This window comes from Martes martes (genome assembly GCF_963455335.1).
Source record: "Martes martes genome assembly, chromosome: 8".
Classification (NCBI taxonomy): domain Eukaryota; kingdom Metazoa; phylum Chordata; class Mammalia; order Carnivora; family Mustelidae; genus Martes; species Martes martes.
The window spans coordinates 24,233,097-24,253,051 of NC_137895.1; the positions used below are offsets into that span (position 1 = coordinate 24,233,097).

The 19,955-nt window shown below is 37.2% G+C and overlaps 1 protein-coding gene across 1 annotated transcript in view; it reads right to left on the reverse strand.

Moving 5' to 3' along the window:
• The window catches only part of CFAP54 (cilia and flagella associated protein 54), a gene marked incomplete at its 3' end in the record, with an annotated part of 309,422 nt that overhangs the window by 31,268 nt on the left and 258,199 nt on the right, over positions 1-19,955 (reverse strand). The window contains exons 63-65 of the mRNA XM_080810201.1: positions 17,187-17,357; positions 5,295-5,404; positions 1,035-1,176 (exon numbers count right to left, since the gene is read on the reverse strand). Of these exons, the coding sequence (XP_080666327.1) occupies positions 1,035-1,176; positions 5,295-5,404; positions 17,187-17,357 (423 nt within the window). The remainder of the gene's footprint in view (positions 1-1,034; positions 1,177-5,294; positions 5,405-17,186; positions 17,358-19,955) is intronic.

A 19,955-nucleotide genomic window follows, 5' to 3' on the forward strand; every position in this document is an offset into this window, starting at 1 on the left:
TGGTAAAAGACCTAAAGCCATGTTTGCTAATCAGTCAGTTTTATCAGTTAACTCTGCTGATATTTTGATCTCCACTATCCATCTCCTACATTTCATTCCTCAGCCGGGTTCAGAACTTAGGAAGGGTAAAAGAGAAATTACCCTCTGGGGTGCCTGGGCAGCTCAGTGGGTTAAGGCCTCTGCCTTCGGCTCAGGTCATGATCCCAGAGTCCTGGGATCGAGCCCCACATCGGGCTCTCTGCTCAGAGGGAAGCCTGCTTCCCTTCCTCTCTCTCTCTGCCTGCCTCTCTGCCTACTTGTGATCTCTGTCAAATAAATAAATAAAATCTTAAAAAAAAAAAGAAAGAAATTACCCTCTTCTCCAAACATAGTCTATCAATCACCACAGAAACCACTCAACTATGTGATCAAATTAATAATACACCATTAAGATGTGCAACCTTTTTTGTTGTTGTTCGAAAATAAATATGCACAGAAAAGTTTGGAAAAATATATGCTTATCTATATTTCCTAGTTTTTCTTCACATATTTCTTGAGTGATAAAAATGTTCAAACAATAGACTTAAGAATGAAGAATAAAAGAATAATATAAAGTTACAGAGCATTGTTTATTCGTATTCACAGTGATATGTGGATGATTTCTCTAGATTGCCTTTGTATTCATTCACCATCAGATTCTTTTTTTTTAATTAACATATAACGTATTATTTGCCCCAGGGGTACAGGTCTGTGAATCATCAGGCTTACACATTTCACAGCACTCACCATAGCACATATCCTCCCCAATGTCCATAACCCAACCACTCTCTCCCACCCTCCCTCTCACCATCAGATTCTTATAATTGGTAGTTTAGAAGAGCTTCGAAGGAAACACTACCTATGTATCCAAAAAAGTTGGATCATTTCTGATACTCTAAAGAGAGAAAATACAGAACAGAAGAACCACAAAGTTCAAGTTAAGTTAAATCATATAAATAATTAGGCAAAATGACACCCATGCTGCAACGGCAGTACAATTTTCCAAAATAACTTACTTCCATTTCCTTATCAATTGATTTCTCTTCCATTTCTTGCATTTCAGATACATTGTCATCTGAAGCAATTTCAGGAGTTGCTGGCAATGATATTTCAGCTATTTGCTTAAGATTAGATAGTTTCTCATGAATTGAAATAACTCTAAAAATAACAGATAGATATGTATTTTACTTGAAAATGTAAGAAAGGCATTCGTTTATTGTCAGAATCAATAATATATGTAAAGTAAATCCAAAGTTATTTAACACCTGGATTTCTGGCATCCCCAAACATCATTCATTCAATCATTTGTTCATTTAGGAAACATGAGCAGAGAGACACAATTCTAACCTGTATAAGGTTTATGATCTAGTTATGTATTCAAACAGATATAAAATGACTGGCAAAGGCACAAAAACAAAAAGGCACACATCCAAAATATTGATTAAGAGGAAAACAAAGAAAATAAAACATCTATGTAGGCAAGGAAAGTCCAGGCAATGATAAAAGGTTTGCTCCCGTGTAAATCCTGATGCCATGCTATGACTGCCTTGCTGACTTGAAGGTAAGAATTAAGGCCAGTAAATGAGCCTACAACAATGAAATGTATTGTAGGTGGGAGAGTGGAAGGGTAGGGAGAAGAATCAAGAAAGATGGAAAATCAAAAACCAAGAAGGAAGGTAGAGGACACAGCGGCTATTATATTAAAGATGGGAAGCTTCTGGAGCCACTGACCAGCGAACGGGGGTACTCTGAAGGCAGAGGTAAACTGAGAGATGAGTGGAGTCAGGAGATGGAAAAGCATTTGAAGCAGTTGAAGGAGGCAAAGAGCTACCTGAATGGCCTTGGTGATTCGAGGCTATAGGCCTAGCATATGTGTGTGTGTGTGTGTGTGTGTGTGTGTGTGTGTGTGCGCGCGCAGTCATGTTGGTGTCTCCATCCAGGGAAAGAGGGTAACTTTTATGAGAAACACATAAATGATCCATAAAAGCAAACTGACATCAGGAATGTACATAGGAATGTCAGTTTTCTGATATTCCACAAAGTCCTCATCCACACTATGGTAAAATACTTGATATCATAATGATGGTTCTCAGCAAAAGAAGGTTAAATATTATCTTTAATTAAATAAGAGGACTTGAAATTGTATGTTTAAGAAACTCTTCTATATGGGGCGCCTGGGTGGCTCTGTGGGTTAAGCCTCTGCCTTTGGCTCAGGTCATGATCTCAGGGTCCTGGGATCAAGCCCCGCATCAGGCTCTCTGCTTGGCAGGGAGCCTGCTTCCCCCCTCGCCCCGCCGCCTGCCTCTCTACCTACTTGTGATCTCTGTCTGTCAAATAAAAAAATATATATATAAAAAATTATTAAAAAATTAAAAAAGAAACTCTTCTATTAAAAAGGCAATGATTAATATGTAAAGGTCTATTATCGAATGTTTACTTGGAATACATCCATTTTAAAAAACAGTATTCTCCAACAGTGCTAGAAAAGCTACTTGATGTATTGGAGAGAGGATAGGACTCAAAGGACCTGGGTGAGTCATGGGTGGTTCCATCACACACCAGCATGGAACCCTAGACAAGTCACCTAACCTCTCTGGCCCTGATATGCCTCTTACTGCAAGACTGAATAATAAAACCCAGGTCATCTACTTCACAGCATTGTGTAAGGATGAAATGATGTAACTACATACATTCTTAACCACAAGAAATCAGGTGAAGGACAGATGATATTCTAACATACCATTCTTCACTCTAATACCCAGAGAAAGAATTCTTAGAATTCTTATTTCTCTTTCAAAAATAACAGAGCTTTTTCTAATACATGGGATTGCAGGAAGGATAAAGTATTCTTTGATGTTTGGGTTTCAGGTTGTCAATAATGTCCAGAGCTGTACTCTCTGCTTCAAAAATAAATGGCCTGGTCCAACTCTGTAAAAAGCAGGCTGAGACCGAGCTGAGCCTGCTGGGCATCTGTGCAAGAAGCAACATCAGAAGACCTAGCATCTCTGCTTCAGGCCCTGAGCCTCATAACTCCATTTGCCCCAACATCTTGCCCATTATACATCTTTACCTCTTTGTCCACATCAATGCTGGGTCCAGGTTTTGAACTTCCATGATGGCCCACAAACAAATATCCATAATCCCATTTGGGCTAGACCAGCTCCCCACAGCCTGTGCTCTCATTTACTGATTCATGTGCACTCACTCTCCTGGGCTGGTGGGGTCTGGAGACAGGACCCAGCCAGAAGTAGAAATGTGGATGGCAGGAGACTTGAAGGCAGAGACGGTAGGGAGGCAACTGGATCTTGGTTAGAAGAGCGTAATTACATAGAACTACACAGAAACCTTTATGCGTTTTAATGAGAACACTTTCTTTTCCTTTGCTGCCGTAAGGAAAATGCAAAGAATTAAAATATGTTTTCTTTGTGAGTATTTAATTCGGAGATTAGGAAGTGAAAAGAACAACTAAAGGAGGACTGCCCAATTTGAAAAGCTATTCAGGTTCCTTCTCTAGCCTATTTTTTCTGACCGGTTGTACTCTTACTTTGCCTTCTGAAAGATGGTCAACAAGAGCAATCCTCACGTACTGATCTCACCTTGACGCTCCTAGAAACACAAGGAATGCCAGCGTAGGTGAGAAAAACAGGCAGCTTTCCCCGTACCACTGAGAGACAGGTTAGATGAGAGACTGTCAGGGATCTCCCTCTGTTCTGGCCTCAGTGACTGGTGCACGTCCCTAATTTTAGTAAACCTACCACTGCTCATAAACGCATCCAAATTAGGAACTTTTTGGAATAAAAAAGAATTCTGTCAGTTTGATTACATTCTACTTTGCAGAAATTATAATTATTTTCATTGTGTGATTCTAAAAAATAAAAAAAAAATCCTGCCATGTTTCTGGATACAAAGCAAGTGTATAATTTCCTCACTTTGTTGCTTAGCTGGGCTGGTGTAGGTCCTATGTCTAGATTTTCTGCCATTTCACTGCGGAAAAAAAAAGAAAAAAGAAAAAGGAAAATTGACTGAATAATTGAAAATATGCCAGTTCTTGAAACATCTCTTGTTTTATTCTCTTTTATGGTGAGGCCAAGAAGTCCTTCAAAATGAAAATCATGGAGCATGAACAAGGCTCATCAGGGAAGAACAGAGAAGCACCAAGTCTCTGTTCACTAAGCACTTACGAGGTGCCTAGCAGGGCAAAGAGCTGACACTGACAGACACAGGGCTTAGTAATGAGACTTGACATCTGCCCAGTGCTTTTGGCCTTTCAGACTATGTGCATACATTGTCCGGGTTGATCTTAACAACAACCCCGAGACGCAGGCAGAGTAGATATTATTTCCATTTTACAACTGAGGATATGGGGGCTGAGTTCAAAGAGCAATGAACAATGGAAATCAAAACTAAATGAACTATGCAATGAAAAAATTTAAAAAACGAACAAGGAACTTGGTAAAGTGAAGTAGGAAAAGAGAGAAACCAGGCATGAGCAAAAATTAGAAATATGCCCCGTTCGATGGAAAGGAAGGAAGACAACCCAGCTGAGGCAGAGACTGTTTTTTTTTTTTTAAGATTTTATTTATTTATTTGACAGATCACAAGTAGGCAGAGAGGCAGGCAGAGAGAGAGGAAGGAAACAGGCTCCCCGCTGAGCAGAGAGCCCGACGCGGGGCTCGATCCCAGGACCCTGGGATCATGACCTGAGCCGAAGGCAGAGGCTTTAACCCACTGAGCCACCCAGGCTCCCCAGCAGAGACTGTTGACATGGGGAACAATATAAAATAGGATCGGACACAGGGGACAAGTGGGACAAGGGAGGTGGTAGAGCCTATGCTTAATATTGCAACCTAATACAGAGCCACACGTTATTTGTTAAATACACCCCAAATTACAGGCAAAATACAGTATAGACAATATCCTCATACTCTTTATATTCGTATTCGTACTCTTTATGAAACATCAGGAACTGTTTATCCAACAATTCTAAGCACTATTATTATTCTTACACCCACTTCATCGATAGGGAGACTGAGGCACAGAGAGGTTAAGTAACCTGTACAAAGTTAGTAAAGGGCACGACTGGCATTTGAACCAAAGCCGGCTAGCTTCAGAGTTCATGCTCTTAACCACTGCAGTATCATACCCCTCTAAATAAAAGGAAGATTCTTCTAAAGAACTCTTCTAAGACTTCTCCTGTGATTTACCTTGTACATTACTAAAACAACCTGTTCCAAAGAAAATATCAGCAGAGTTGTGGAAAATTATTCATTACTTGCCTGTTCAGTGGAACCCAAAAAGAGCCAATAGAGACATTGCAATAAGAGCTATTAGGTACAGCATCTGAAATATTCCAGGGCTTCATGTTATAGGCATACAACAATAAAACCTATAAAAATTAAAAGACATAAAATGTGAAATCAAAACTACATTTGCCTCAAAATAATATCATTAAATTTTTAGAAGTTTTCCTTTGAAAGTGAAAACAACTTTTTTTTTTCAATTCACTTTAAATAATTTTTTTAAGCCAGGTCCATGCCCAATGTGGAGCTTGGACTGAGCCAGCCAGGTGGCCCTTGTATCATTTTTTTTTATTTAATTTAATTTTTTTAAAAAGAGGAATGATGCAAATGAGAATTGTACAAAGTTTGAGGTGAAAATAAACATCATTTGATATTATTTTTAAAGAGTCACTTTTTTTTTTTACTACAATTAAGTTTAAATCTCAGCCTTTGAAGGCCCTCTATAAGTTTGAAATACGTACTTAGTGCATATCCAACCTTGTTTCTAGTTACTTCTCAACATGCCCCTTTCCCATCTGTGGTCATAGCTGCTCCATGCCTCACTTATGCTTCTTCCTTCCTCTTTCCATTTCTTCAACCTACATACAACTTTCTGGTCCCCACCTCTAACATAGAATTTATCCTAATGGCTCATGCACTGGTAATTTCCCTGTTGTTTCCACTTTGACAATCCTTAAAGTCAATTCCATAATTAATAACACCTATTTACGGTCATAGTCACAGAATTTGAGATTCATAGAACCTTAGAGAGGATCTGGTCTAAATCTCTCATTTTAAATATAAGAAAGCTAAAGCCCAGAGCCGGCAGTCAAAACTGACTAATTAAGTGCATGCATTTATCTCTGCTTCTTTGATAATCAAACTAAAATAACAGTAAAGTATGTCTTTAAAAAGGCATAAATCTACAAAGACAGATAAGGAGAGAGGAGGTAAAGCAGACAAGAAATGTTAGCAACACATTGAAGGACAGAAGTTACTCAGAAGAGCACTGGGTGACCCTGAAAAGGAAAGGCTATGTCCTAACTGCCTTTGGAGGGGTTGCCAAGTGTGATGAGTGCCCTGGAAAGGCTTGGGAACTGGAGATGCCAGGTATCTTAGACAACTTCCCTCTCATCCCTTCAATGAGCCCAGATTTCCCCACTTTCTTTGCCTTGTCTGTGGCCAAACTTCTTCCATTTTCCTCTCTGCTGAGACCAAATCAGAGATCTATTCTCAGGGTTATTAGGAACAGGAGTGAGATGCTGAACTGAAAACACTGGAGGAGGTGTCTGGTTGGCTCAGTCAGTTAAGCATCCAATTCTTGCTTTCAGCTCAGGTTACAGTTTTCAGCTCATCTTACAGTTGTGGGATGGATCCCTGCATCAGGCTCCACACTCAGCAGGGAGTCTGCTTCAGGATTCTCTCCCTTTGTCCCTCCCCCCACTCACATGAGCAGTCTCTAAAATAAATAAATATATCTTAAAGGAAAAAAAAAAAAGGAAACATAGGAATTAAGTGAAAGTCTGTATTCTAAACAAGAGATATCCCCTACCCCACTACAGGCCCTGCCCGGGATATAGGAAACCAGACAGTGGTTGAAAAGGATCCTTTTTGAGGAAACTGACCAGACAAAGAGAAAAGACCCATGGGTACTGACATTTCAGAATCCTGCAATGAAACCGCTGGCTCCTGCAGTTACCCTACAATGAGGTCTACAAATCAATAAGTCTGACCTGATACACTTTTTAGCACCTTCAAACATGAATGAATAGCCAAGGGTCACCAGACATGAAATGAAAGGTAGAGGCCAAAACTAATATAAGAAAGGATTTTGAAGAGTCAGGTACAGAGAGCAGAAGAGAACTTCAATGAAACCATAATTGAGATCTTCAAACAGAATAAGACTATATTTCATCTGTGAATCAAGAGCACAGTGCTGTCAAAATGAACAGAAAAAACAAAGAGCTCTTAAAAACTAAAAAAAATATGATAACAACTAAACAATCAACAAAAGAGTTGAAATATAAAGTTGAATATATATCTCCCCAGAAGTATACCTTAATTTTAAAACATAGGTAACAGGGGAGAAAAGATGAGAAAAATACTCAATCTAATAAATTCAGTATCTGAATAATAATTCTAGAAGGTATAGAGATAACCAAAGGGAGGAAATTATCAAAGAAAAAAATTCTTCTTGAACTAAAGGCTATACTTTCCAGATGGAAAGGGGCTGTGTGGATGAAAGAGTTAAACCAAGGATCATCACGGAATTTGAGAACACAGGGGACAGAAGGAAAATCCCCAAAGCTTCCAGAAGGAAAAAAAAATCAAAAGAAAGAACTAGGAATCAGAATAGGACCAGACTTAATAGAAATGCAGGATTGCTAGAGACAATGGAGCAATGTTTCCCATGTTTTGAGGGAAAATAATTTTCAAACTAGAATCGTATGCCTAGAGAACAATGAAGTAAGCCTTAAAATGATGACTTTTTGTCAGACAGTCAAGGTCTCTTTATATTCTGTGTAAGTACAGGGTCAATCTCAGTCAATCTGTTGCAACCTGTTAGCATCTCAGGGGACTGTAGTCATGCTATTGGCCCTTGGCCAAACCTGAATGAAATGTACTACCTACTGACTAATGCAGCTCTGTCCTTGGTTCTGAAACACACTAGATGGCCGGCAGTGCTGTCTTGTCAGCATTTTTTTTTTTTTTTGTAGAAAATATACATATTGATGAATTGCATCTGGATTCTATTGTTCTCTTCTTTTCTATCACTGAATCTGGCCCACATGTGGTATGGACTATATGAACAGAGAGGTATGAAAGACTACTCTTCAGATGAGACATCTGCTTTCTTGAGACCAAGATATCTTATCATATTTTGGTGGCTCATGATCTGTAGATGAAGTGTGTTCTGTGCAACTGAGCAATAACCCTGGCAACTGTTCCTGAGCATCTTGGCTCTCTCTAATGGCTATCTGTACTTACTTTATCCTACCATTCCTTATCCTTTACCAAAATCTTCCTTGAACTACTATGTGGAATATATTATATGGTGTGTTCTTTGAGTAATCAGAACCTCCAATGCACTCTTTGTTGGGAAGCCGGAAGATGTGTTTATTCAACATGAGAGCAAGTCAAGATAGAGAGAAACATGGGACCCAGAGAATCCATCTCAGAAAGAGATGAAGGAATTCTCAGGAGGATGGTGAATGGATTCTTATGATGCTATCTGATTCAGGAAAGCAATCAGTCCAGTTTGAATCATGTCTCTGAAGAAGACAATAAAAGAATGAGAAATAAACTGATGAGTTTGACCATATGGAGAAGAACTGTACAGCTTTTTGAAAGTTTAGGGAAAATGAGATATTCTAGAATACAGAGAAACATGAAGTCAAACAAAAATAAAGCAGGTGTGTTTTTTTTTTCTTTAGGATAGAAGTCAGGAAGTAAGGAAATAGGACCTTATTTGGTTCAGCTGTGAGTGATATTTACACAGTTGTGAATACCAGCTATGGGTTTAAGAATTATGATAGAACTCATTTAAGAGAATGTGTGGAAAGGAAGAATGTACGTGAGGGGGAAAAAAACAGGTTGATATTTGCCTTCATCTTCCACAGCAGTGTGTGAGGTGAGGTTCATCACTCAAAGAATTATCATGTGAGCATGTAATTTAGATATATGGGGCGGGGGGGAACCCAACCAAACAGAGACAGTTGAGAGTTAAAAGTAATTGTATCTAATGCTGGAATTCTGGGATGTGGACAGCTAGACAGAGAAATGTTCTTTTTATTCGTTAAAAGTCTTTTAAATTTAGTTTTTCAAACTATGGTAAATTTTTGATGAAACATTCTGAAAAGAAAATGAAATGAGTCCCAGAGAGATTAGTCTGTCTTATGGTGTTTGCTCTTGCTTTGTGTTTGTTAACCTTGACTCCCAGGCTAGCATACAAAATCCCTGTGGACAGGAGTGACATCTTGTACTTTTTTAGTAGTGCTCGCAGCACCTGCTACATGTTAATTAATATCTTCATATTTCTGAAATTTTCATTACATCTCGTAAGAGCTAATGAAGTTCCCCAAAGCGTGTTAATGGAAAAAATTAAATAGATAATATACTTTATATTTAACCCCTGATAATGACTTTCTTCCTCCTCAGGCTGACACTTGTCAATGCTTTTGCAATACAATTTTAAAGCCTTTTCTAACTGAGCATGGCACAACTGAATTCAAGGTGTAACAGTCAGAAATCAAACGGGCTTGGATAAAATAGGGCAGTAGTTGAACAACCAACACTAAACTCACTTGCATATTTGTTGTGAGCCTGGGCTTTGGAGTCAGAGTGCCTGGGTTTGCTTCCACCACTTACTGGCTGTGTGATTTGGGCAAATTATGGCAACACTATGCCTTTACTTACCTCATTTATAAAATGAAGATATGGTAATCCCCATCCCATGGATCATGTGAGGATGCAGTGAGTCAGAGTGAAGTGCTCAGAACATCATTGCTGTGGTTGTGAGCCTCATGACCATTCCTGGCTCCTCAGCCTACCTTGCTCGGTACCTCACTCTCCATATTCTTTTGGACCCAACCCAGCTTCCCATCTGACCTCCCAGGCTATCTTCATTGAATCCATGTGCTTAGTTCTATTCCCAACTGCCCCAACCTCTCAGGGATAAGTGTTACCCTATAACACCTTGCATATTCAGGACTGGATTCTGTAGGAGATAATACAACCATGTTGAAATTTCCAATGCTCGCTTACTCACTTCTGCAAAGACTTGTTTTTCAAAGGCAAAGAAGTGGTGTGTCTTTGACAAACATTGAAGAATACTGTATTTAAACTGGCTTGACTGAGGAATCTCTTACCCCAGCAATGGGTGAAAAAAGAGTCCCTCCTCTGCTAGATGGACTTGATTCATTACTTCCTCACCTTGGTATCTTAATCACCTAACAAAATGCCTGGCATATAGTAGCACTCAATCAACACTTTATTAATTAGTTAGTAAGCAGCTAAGCTATATGCATGTTATAAAAAAATCCATATGAAGAAACCCCAAAATGGGAACTCTGGTCCCCATTTTCGTCACTAATAAGTTGTGGCATTGGTCAAGTCACTTTACCCATATGGGACTTGGCTTCCTCACCTGTAGAATGAGAGCATCAGATAAACATTCTCTTAGTTTCTTTTCAGTTCTGAAATTTCATTTGGGTGGTACTAAGAGAAGCCAGAGAAGTTTTCCAGTGGAGCCTACTGTTTAAGCTGCAATGCAGTAGCTTCTTGGAGAATCATCATTAGAGCTATGGGGTGGTTTGGAAGCACTGGCCTAACCCAGTGCTTCTCAGAGTTAAACATGTATACATTACTTGGGAGGTATTCTGATTCAGTGGGTCTGGAATGAGACCTGAGATTCTGCATTTTTAGTGAATTTCCAAACAATGGCAATGCTGCTGGTTCTTCACTCTTTGATACAAGTCTCTGCCTCCTTTATGCAGCCTTTGTCTTCCCCAGCTTCCAGAAAGAGGGTGTAATTTTGGGTCTCACCTGCAGCACCAGGTTCCCATTAGTCACTTGGCCAACAAGACCCAGAATCTAGGGCACCTCAGAGGGAAGCCCCAGGCATCTGTATGATCTCTGAATTACAGCACTCCTAACATCTGCACTGACAACATTGAGCTTCTGCATTACTACAACTTGGTAGTTTTCCCAGGAACCCAAACTCTTCCTTCAGGATATAGGACTGAGCTTATTTTGAATGCACAGTCTGCTTATTTGGGACCATGAAATACAGTCTGGCTCTAGCCAGGGCTATAAAGATCTCCAGAAAGGATAACCAGCTCCATATCTCTTATTCCCAGACTGTCTAGGATTGAATTCTACATTGAACAGACTTATCTCCAAGAACTTTTCCAGTTCTTCCCAACTCTGTTTTCACTTGACACATGGAGTCCCAATTTTCTTTTTTTTTTCTTTTCAGTGTAACAGTATTCATTGTTTTTGCATCACAGCCAGTGCTCCATGCAATACGTGCCCTCCCCAACACCCAACACCCGGCTCCCCCAACCTCCCACCCCCCACTCCTTCAAAACCCTCTTCAGTGCTTTGCTTGATCAGACTTCTTGCACTTGATTATGCTTGTTTGCCTAAATCTTCAGTGGCCTCTGAATACCATGCCTTGGACTGTCTTGCTGCACTTAGAGCAATAGCCTTTGTAGCAGTCTGATTTCCTCCAAATTAGGTCTCATCAACCAAACAGAAGGTCCCACTACTGCTTCTTTATTGCCCTTCCTCCTGCTAGCTCCAAGTTGCATTCCTTTGAGTCTGATCAAGTAATAAACATAATTCAAGTCTCACTCTAAAGCTGGGCTTGCGATCCAAAGCATCCTACTGGGAACTCTGGGTGCTAAAAATAGCATGAAGACGAGGTAGAATAAAGCTAGAGGTCCTAAGATGTATTCACAAGACAAATCTGAGCCATCTGGCTGTAGTTACACCTTTTTAAGCTAAGTTGTAGTTATGCGTCTTTGTGCCACTCTTCACAACTATTTTTAAAGCCTTTGTCCGGGAGTTTCATTAAAATGATTGCCCCTCAAAGCCTCTTCAGTGTTTGCCTCTAGAAGACACTGAAATTGATCAAAAGATGTTTAGTTTGAACAAAATTCCAGGGAAGAGCTTATAATATGGTTCTACTATATTCTACTATATTCCTCTAAAGATAATTTTGTTAAATAGGATAATATAATTTCTACCCCCAGACTTAAGAAGTTAAACTTTTCCAAGTTATAAACTTAACTCTAAAAGGTATAGTGGCATGGAAATGTTTAGTCCTCTGAATTATCTAAAAATTTTATGTCAAAATCCCTCGTTCTAGGATTTCTATTTTGCTGCCACCAGCATCCTTAGTTCTTACCAGTATTTCTGCTTCAGATACTAGATTAACTGAAGAGGACTGAGTAGGGTGAATCAAGTGATGTTAACTTGCATTGCTAATCCTCTAAGTCCCTGGAAACTCCAACACCCTATGTCAGATATAATTTTCATCACCATCCCACCCAGAGGCTAGAAGTGCTTGCAGCCAGGACCACTGTCTGAGGACTCAACAAAGCACCGTGCTGAGGAGTGCAGACTTGGAGGAGTTCACACTTGGAATCAGACTGATCTAATCCTGATTCCTTGCTGACTAGCATTCCTCTATCCTGTGCCTCAGTTTCCTCTTCTGTGAAATGGGGGTGAGGATAGTACCCACCTCACAGAGTTGTGAAGTTAATATAAGTGAAGCATCTAGAATATACTAAGCTCTCATTCACTATTGCTATTATCTTGTAGTTTCATGAGCTTTAGCCAGTTATTCAACTTGAAACTTATTATGAGTAGATGAATGTTCAAATATACCAATATTTAAATCGTCAAACAAATTTCACTGTTATCTTCTGAAAAGACAGAATCTTAGGTCTAAGGAGATCCAGTCCATCCAAGTCAGTGTTTCCCAATTTTTTGACTGAAATTTATGTCAGCAACTGCATCTTTTATCATGACCCAATACATACATATTTATTACCAAAGAGGAGAAAAATGTCCCCAAACTAAGAAATGGGAAAACTAAGAAATGGGAAAACTACTCTGCTTATGGCATAAGAAAACCACTCTAGCCACCTGTTTAAATCAGAATTTGTTAGCTGGTGCTCTCCTTCTAATCTCTCACACCAGTTCATGCCTCCATATTCATTTCAGACACAACTGTTGATAGATAAAACTCTGTTACTCTAATTATCAGCTACAGATAGAGTCATAGCATTAACTTCTCAGATCACTCTGTCTCAGACTGATAAAAATGTGATATTTCTGTTTCTATGAGCTTGCAAAATGAACTTTATAGTTTATACTTTCTTACTCATTTTTGAAAATTAGCTCCTTAGGTAAACATTCTATTTCCCAAATATGTAATCTTTCTGTATCCATACCCTTCCTGAATGGATATACTCTTTTATTACTTGGTTGTTCCTCTTGCCAGCAAGTAAACAAATTCTGACATGTGCTGAAGATCAATCAATCTGAGAAATTTTCTTTTTAACAATATCATGAAACAAAAAATTCAGAAAACTTTTTTCCCGCTTTAATTTCTTTTAAAAAAATACTACTCAAGACCCACACAATATTGATTCCATGGTCCATTAGTATTCTTGAATCCAGAAATTGAAAACTACATTACTGAATTCCCCAAAAGAGACTATGCAGATTTATTATTTTTAAAGGCATATGGAATATCTGGCATAGATTTGACATGGAAAGTGTAGGAAAGAGAGTACTTTCAAAACGTGACAAATAGCTTTAAATGTTCCTGGGAGTGATATGTTAAAGTTCCTTTTTTTTTGTAAGAGTAGAAAGAGATATAACTGACCAAGAGTTAGCAGCACGTTGCCAGCCTAAGGAGGCAGAATGAAGAGGACAATGGGAGAAGTATGTTCAAGAGCAAAGAGAGGTAGGCCCAGGAGATTTCACGATCTGACAGGGTCACATGGGTCAAGGAGCGGCAGAAGATACCAGAGGCACAGCTAGAGGGGACAGCACTCAAGAGCTGGAAAATGCAAGAGTAGACCAATGCAGGAGGCAAAAAGCAAATGAAAATGCTGAACAGGGCAAAACTATATGTCAACTGTTTTATCGGGAAAAGCCTGAGGCTCTTCTTAGAAAGAGCAGCAATCAAAGGAATGGTATGGTGGAAGGTCCCTCTGCAAATGACTATAGTGACCACCCATTCCATTTTTAAAACCTTGACCTCTCATCAAGATTCTCCTAGAATGTGAATCACTTTTCTTTCTCCAATTGTTCAGGGGCTGATATTAAACTAAATCTAAACACTTGCTCCCATCTCCTCCTGCTCCCCAATTAGCCCTAGTGCAAATGTCTTTCCATGCATATGGACATAGGTGTGGATAAAGATAAAGATTCAGAGTTAGATAAAAACAAAGATAATGAACATTAAAACAAGGAGTGATGGGCGCCTGGGTGGCTCAGTGGGTTAAAGCCGCTGCCTTCGGCTCAGGTCATGATCCCAGGGTCCTGGGATCAAGCCCCACATCGGGCTCTCTGCTCTGCGGAAAGCCTGCCTCCTCCTCTTTCTCTGCCTGCCTCTCTGCCTGCTTGTAATCTCTGTCTGTCAAATAAATAAATAAAATCTTTAAAAAAAAAAAAAAAACAAGGAGTGATATGCGTGATACAAATCTATGAAGCACATTTAAAAGCAAACTAAGGGTTTTTTTCCCCCCTATATGCTACGAACTTTAATTTTGCTGGTAAGGCACAGTTTACTCTCTTTTCTATATGATGTTGGCAGCTAAAGTATCTATAAGAAGATATTGTTGCTAAATTTTTTAAAAAGCTTCCAAATAATGTTTAACAAGTGCATTACATGTATATTTGAAGTTAACAAACTTTAAGACAGCATAATAATTTTAAAATAATTTCAGATAATAATAAATGAAAATTACTATGTATTGAGGTTATGCATTTACCCAGTCATATCTAGTTACAGATAAGGATAACTATGATACAGAAAAGTTAACCAATCTACTGAAGATCACAAAATTATTAAGTGATGGAGCTGGGATTCCAACCCAGATGATCTGGCTCCAGAGGCTCCACAGTAATATAAAAGCCATTAGAGGAAAAAAGATATTTATTAACTTTAGACTTTGATAAGTATATATGTTGTCCTACAGGTAACCACTAAAAGCACTGAAAAACGTGAATAATTTCAAAACTCATAGAGGAAAAATGGATGATAAAAATAATCCAAAAGAAGGGAAAAGAGAAAAACAGAAGAGTTAAGACAAGTACAAACACAAAATAACATGATAGATTTAAAACCAAATATATTAGCATTTACATTAAATGTAAATGTATTAAATTCTCCAGTCAAATACAAAGTTGTCAGACTACATTTGAAAATATCCAAATGCATGCCTTTGATAAAAACACAAAACACAAATATACAAAAGGGTTGAAAGTAAAAGGTTGGAAAAAGACATGCTGTGAAAATAATCACAAGAAAATCATTTTACTTTAGTAATATTAAACAAAGCAGACTTTATGAGGAAAAACCATAATTACAAAAAGGCCATTAGTCATTTCAAAATGATAAAATATTCAGTTCACCAAGAAGATATAACAGTTAATTTTATTGCACCTAAGAACATAATCTCAAATTACGTAAAGCAAAGTTTGACAGACTAAACAATGAAAATCACAATGAGAGATTTAAATATACTTCTTTTAGTAACTTATGATTTTTAAAAATTAAAGGCAAACAAACAAGAATAGCGGTTTGAACAAGACTAACCACACTGACCTATTTGGTATATATAAGAACACTGCTTTAACAACAGAGGACCACACATTCATTTTAAGAGCAATGGAATATTTACACAATAAATCCTTTCCTGGAGAAAATATGCAGGTTTCAACAATATCAATCACAGAGAGCATCTTTTATTATCACAGAACAACATAATCTAAGAATAAATAACAAAAGATACTTCTCTAATATTACATATAACATATAACAAAAATTTCAAAACTATTTTTAACTGAATGATAATGACAATACTGTAATAAAAACTTGCTTGATGAAACCAAAGCATTGTTTAGAGAAACCCATAGTCCTCAAATGTATACATTAGGAAAAAAAGGACTGACTATTAAAACAAACATCTATCTTAAGAAGTCAGCGCATAGGAAAAGAACACAAAACAAAACAAAAACAAAGTAGAAGAAAGATATATGGATTAGTGAAATAAAATTAACTGATGAGAAACCTCTGGTGACAATGATCAAGAAAAAATACACAAACCATCAATGTAAGAAATGAAAAGGGACACTTCAATACAAATACAATGAGGAGATTAAAAGTATGAGAGAAGCTTTAAATAAAATGAAAAAATGCCTAGATAAAGCAACTTAAACAAACCTGACTCAGGAAGAAACAGAAAACTCCAATGTTCTATTAACAGGGGTGATAGTCAAAATATTTAAAACTTGGTTTGACATAGGTACTAACCATTAGAACAGATATTGACCCAATCAGAACTGATACCAGTTCTGGTATCTAGTAAATGAGCACTAGTGCTTAATGGCTGCCTCTAACTATTAAGAATTAAATTACTAATTTTCTATCTTCTCACCAAAAAACCCCACTAGGATCAGATGGCTTTACTTATGAGTTCTTATCAAATATTTGAGGAGACAAGTTTACTCTAAACTTACAGAAATGTCACCAGAGAATAGAAAAATATGGCTATTTACCAACTCACTTTATATATCTAACAAAATCTTGATACAAAATATATCTGACAAAGATAGCATGAAAATGAAAATTTTAACCCAATATTACTGTTAACCAGTGGCAAAAATCCAATACAAAAGTTTAATAAACTGAACCTAGTAAAATTAATATATGACCAATTTGAGTTTATCTCAGGAACATAAGATTGATTTAATATTTTAAAAAATCGATTAATATATTAAAATCATATAATAATATTGATAGACACAGCAGAAGATTTGGATTTGATTTAAAAATCTTAGCAAAGTAGACAGTAGAAAAATATCCTTAAATTGATGAGGTGGCTTCAAAAAAAAGTTAAACATCCTATATGACACACTGGAAAGTATCCCTTGACGATCAGAAAAAAGAAAAAATGATCAACTCAAGTCAGACTTTTCCTGATTTCTTAGTTATTTTCAGATTCATTCTACTAGACAACATAGATTCTATATTGCTGGATATTTTCATCTATATGACAAGGAGCTGGACCCTATTTTCAAGTTATAATGGTCAAGTTAAACTTTATATGTATATATAAGATTTAGCTTTGTGATTGTATTACATACCATAGGTTCTGTGTCCTTTGGAGGTCTTTCTAGAGGAGGAATGTACCACTGAAAGCAAAGTTCTTTGTTTAAATCTTGTATCTTCATATCTGATGACACATCTCCAGAAGATGGGCTGGCAGAGAGTTTATTTAATGATAAATTGGAATGTAGAGAAGTGTCATGACATAACTAGGGGAAAATCAAAAGCAGTTTAATTGCTGGTAATAAATTCATTCAATATTTAAAACATTCACTCAATATCCATTCAGTATTTTCTGCATTATAAAATTCTGGGAATTGTTTTAGTTTGTTTATAGGTGCAACTTTCAAAACTGTTCCCGATTACCAGAGAAGATTCTACTACAGAAAAATATGCTTCAAAACCCATGGGACTCAGAGTGCCTGGGTGGTGCAGTTGGTTAGGTGTCCAACTCTTGGTTTAGCTTAGGTCATGATCTTCGGGTCATGAAATCGAGTCCTGCCTCGGGCTTCTTGCTCAGTGCAAAATCTGAGATTCTCTCTCTCCGTTTTTCTTCCCCTCTGCCCCTCCTGCTCATGTTCTCTCTCTCTCTCTCTCTCTCTCTCTCTCTCTCGAATAAATAATCTTTGAAAAAAAAAAAAAAAGAAAAACCCATAGAACTCAACAAATGCCTTCCACTTTGGTGACTCTCCCAGACTAAAGATGTAGAGAGGAAAATACTGCTATCATTTCAGTCTCAAGATCATCACAGATTCTAAGAACATCTCCTTTTTTTCTTGTTTATTCAGTGGCGAATAAACTGAGGGTATGATTATAATAAATAATATCTACTTTCCAACAGCATTTTTTGCAATGTCATATGCAAAATAAGACACAGTTTTTGCTATAAAATAGTAAAATCTACTAATCTCATTCCCTCTTTACATGAATGTGGTTGATTTGTAAATTCAGTCTTGGAGCATCTGAGCCTACTTTGATGCAACCAGGTCCCTGAATCAGTTTTCAGGAAACATAAATGTATAGGATGCAATTGGCAATTTCATAAATTATTCAGTTTTTTAAAACTAGCTCAGAAAACAAAGCATGGTTGCTATCAAAAAAATATCAGTCTATCCAGAGAGATAATAATAGTGATAATAATACCTCAAATCTGAAAAGGACTTTCTTTAATGGAATGTAAACTATTTTCAAAATTAAGTTGCCCGTATTCAACCCAAGATTATAGCATGGTAGCTGGGAGGCAATTCTCTTGTTGAACTTTTGACATCCAAGGTATCTTAAGGCTTGATGATGAAGGGGAGCATGTAAGTGGTCAGTAAGAAATGCCTGTTGTTTCTGTAAGGCTTTGTGCCTCCCACTATTTCTGAGCTTATTCAAGATATAAGACTGTCAGTGAGAGTCTTCAAAATAAAATAAAAAGAGAAAAAAAGCACAGACTTTTCAAGTTGTCTACTGATAAAAGAAAAAAATATGTCATGACTGAAGGGTAACATTAAAGATGAAAAACTTTACAAAAATGTCTAGAGACTATCATCATAAAAGGATATTATAAGCCAGAATCCTCATTTATTAGTACTATGATACTAAAAGCATAACCAAAATAAACAATAAACAAGACTATTATGTTTAAATAATCATTTAAAAGTGCTAAATTAAGATTAATTCTATGTCATGCAGTTCACCAAAAATTCAGGTAAATAACTGATTCCAAAACTAATTTCTTATATTTTTTTCATATCTAAGTGCCTTTCAGAGGTTCTGACAACTATTTTAGCAAGAATTCATATTTAATGACTAAGCAGAAAAAAATAACTAAGGAGAGAAAAATAATAAGCAAATATTTACTATTTCAGTATATACAGCATTTACTAACATGATGGTCTAATAATGAATGGTAAATTGTAACAAAAGTTAGTATCAAAAGAGGCATTTAATTTTCCATTATCTTTACAAAAACATAAAATCTATTTGCTAATGGAATTAAGTATATATGCTCATTGATGGACCATACACTGAATATTTTTTATATGTTTTATTTATTCTTTGAAAGGAATGAAACAACAGACCTACCAGGAGAAGCTTGTTTGCTACAGTCCTAAAAACAACAAATCACTTTACACTAGTCAAATATTTGACCTTACGACAAGTCTAAACATGAATCACCCAGCATTGTGCATAATTTTAATCATTTTTTTCTAGGAATTTTTAATGTAATTTGTTTGGCATCTTTGTTTTCCACCACAGAGCTTCAATAGACCTAACAATATGCAGACGCACACATTGATGAGCCTGGCACCTAGCAATGATCTCTCTGGAAAGACATCTATTTCTTTGTGGAGGAAAGGCAGGATTAAGTATCAAATTATGGAAAGAGTTTGATTGAAATAGCCTCCTGAGTGATTAAAAGCTCAAAAACGTTATTATAAAAATCAGCCAAGCTTGCAGTTTATTTTTTTTTTAAAAATCCAAAAGGCTCTATGCTCGTTAGCTGTCTACCCCAGTGAAACGAACACATGATTAGGTGGCTTGCACCTGTCAGGCGAGCGACAGTGATCTCCAGAGCTGATTATTCTGGGAGAGTGTTACACTAATTATATTAAAAAAAAAAAGAGTAAACAGGGTACAACAGTCTTTGGTAATGCTGCTGCCATTAGAAATGTCACATATATTTACAGGGTATTCAAGGTTCTCCGTTCGGAGCTTCATGCTTAGGAAATGGGTGATGGTAGGCTGCCCTTAATACTAAAATTCTCACGCAGAGCTCCTTTCGGAATATTAAGAAATCACACCGATTAGTTTCCAGACTC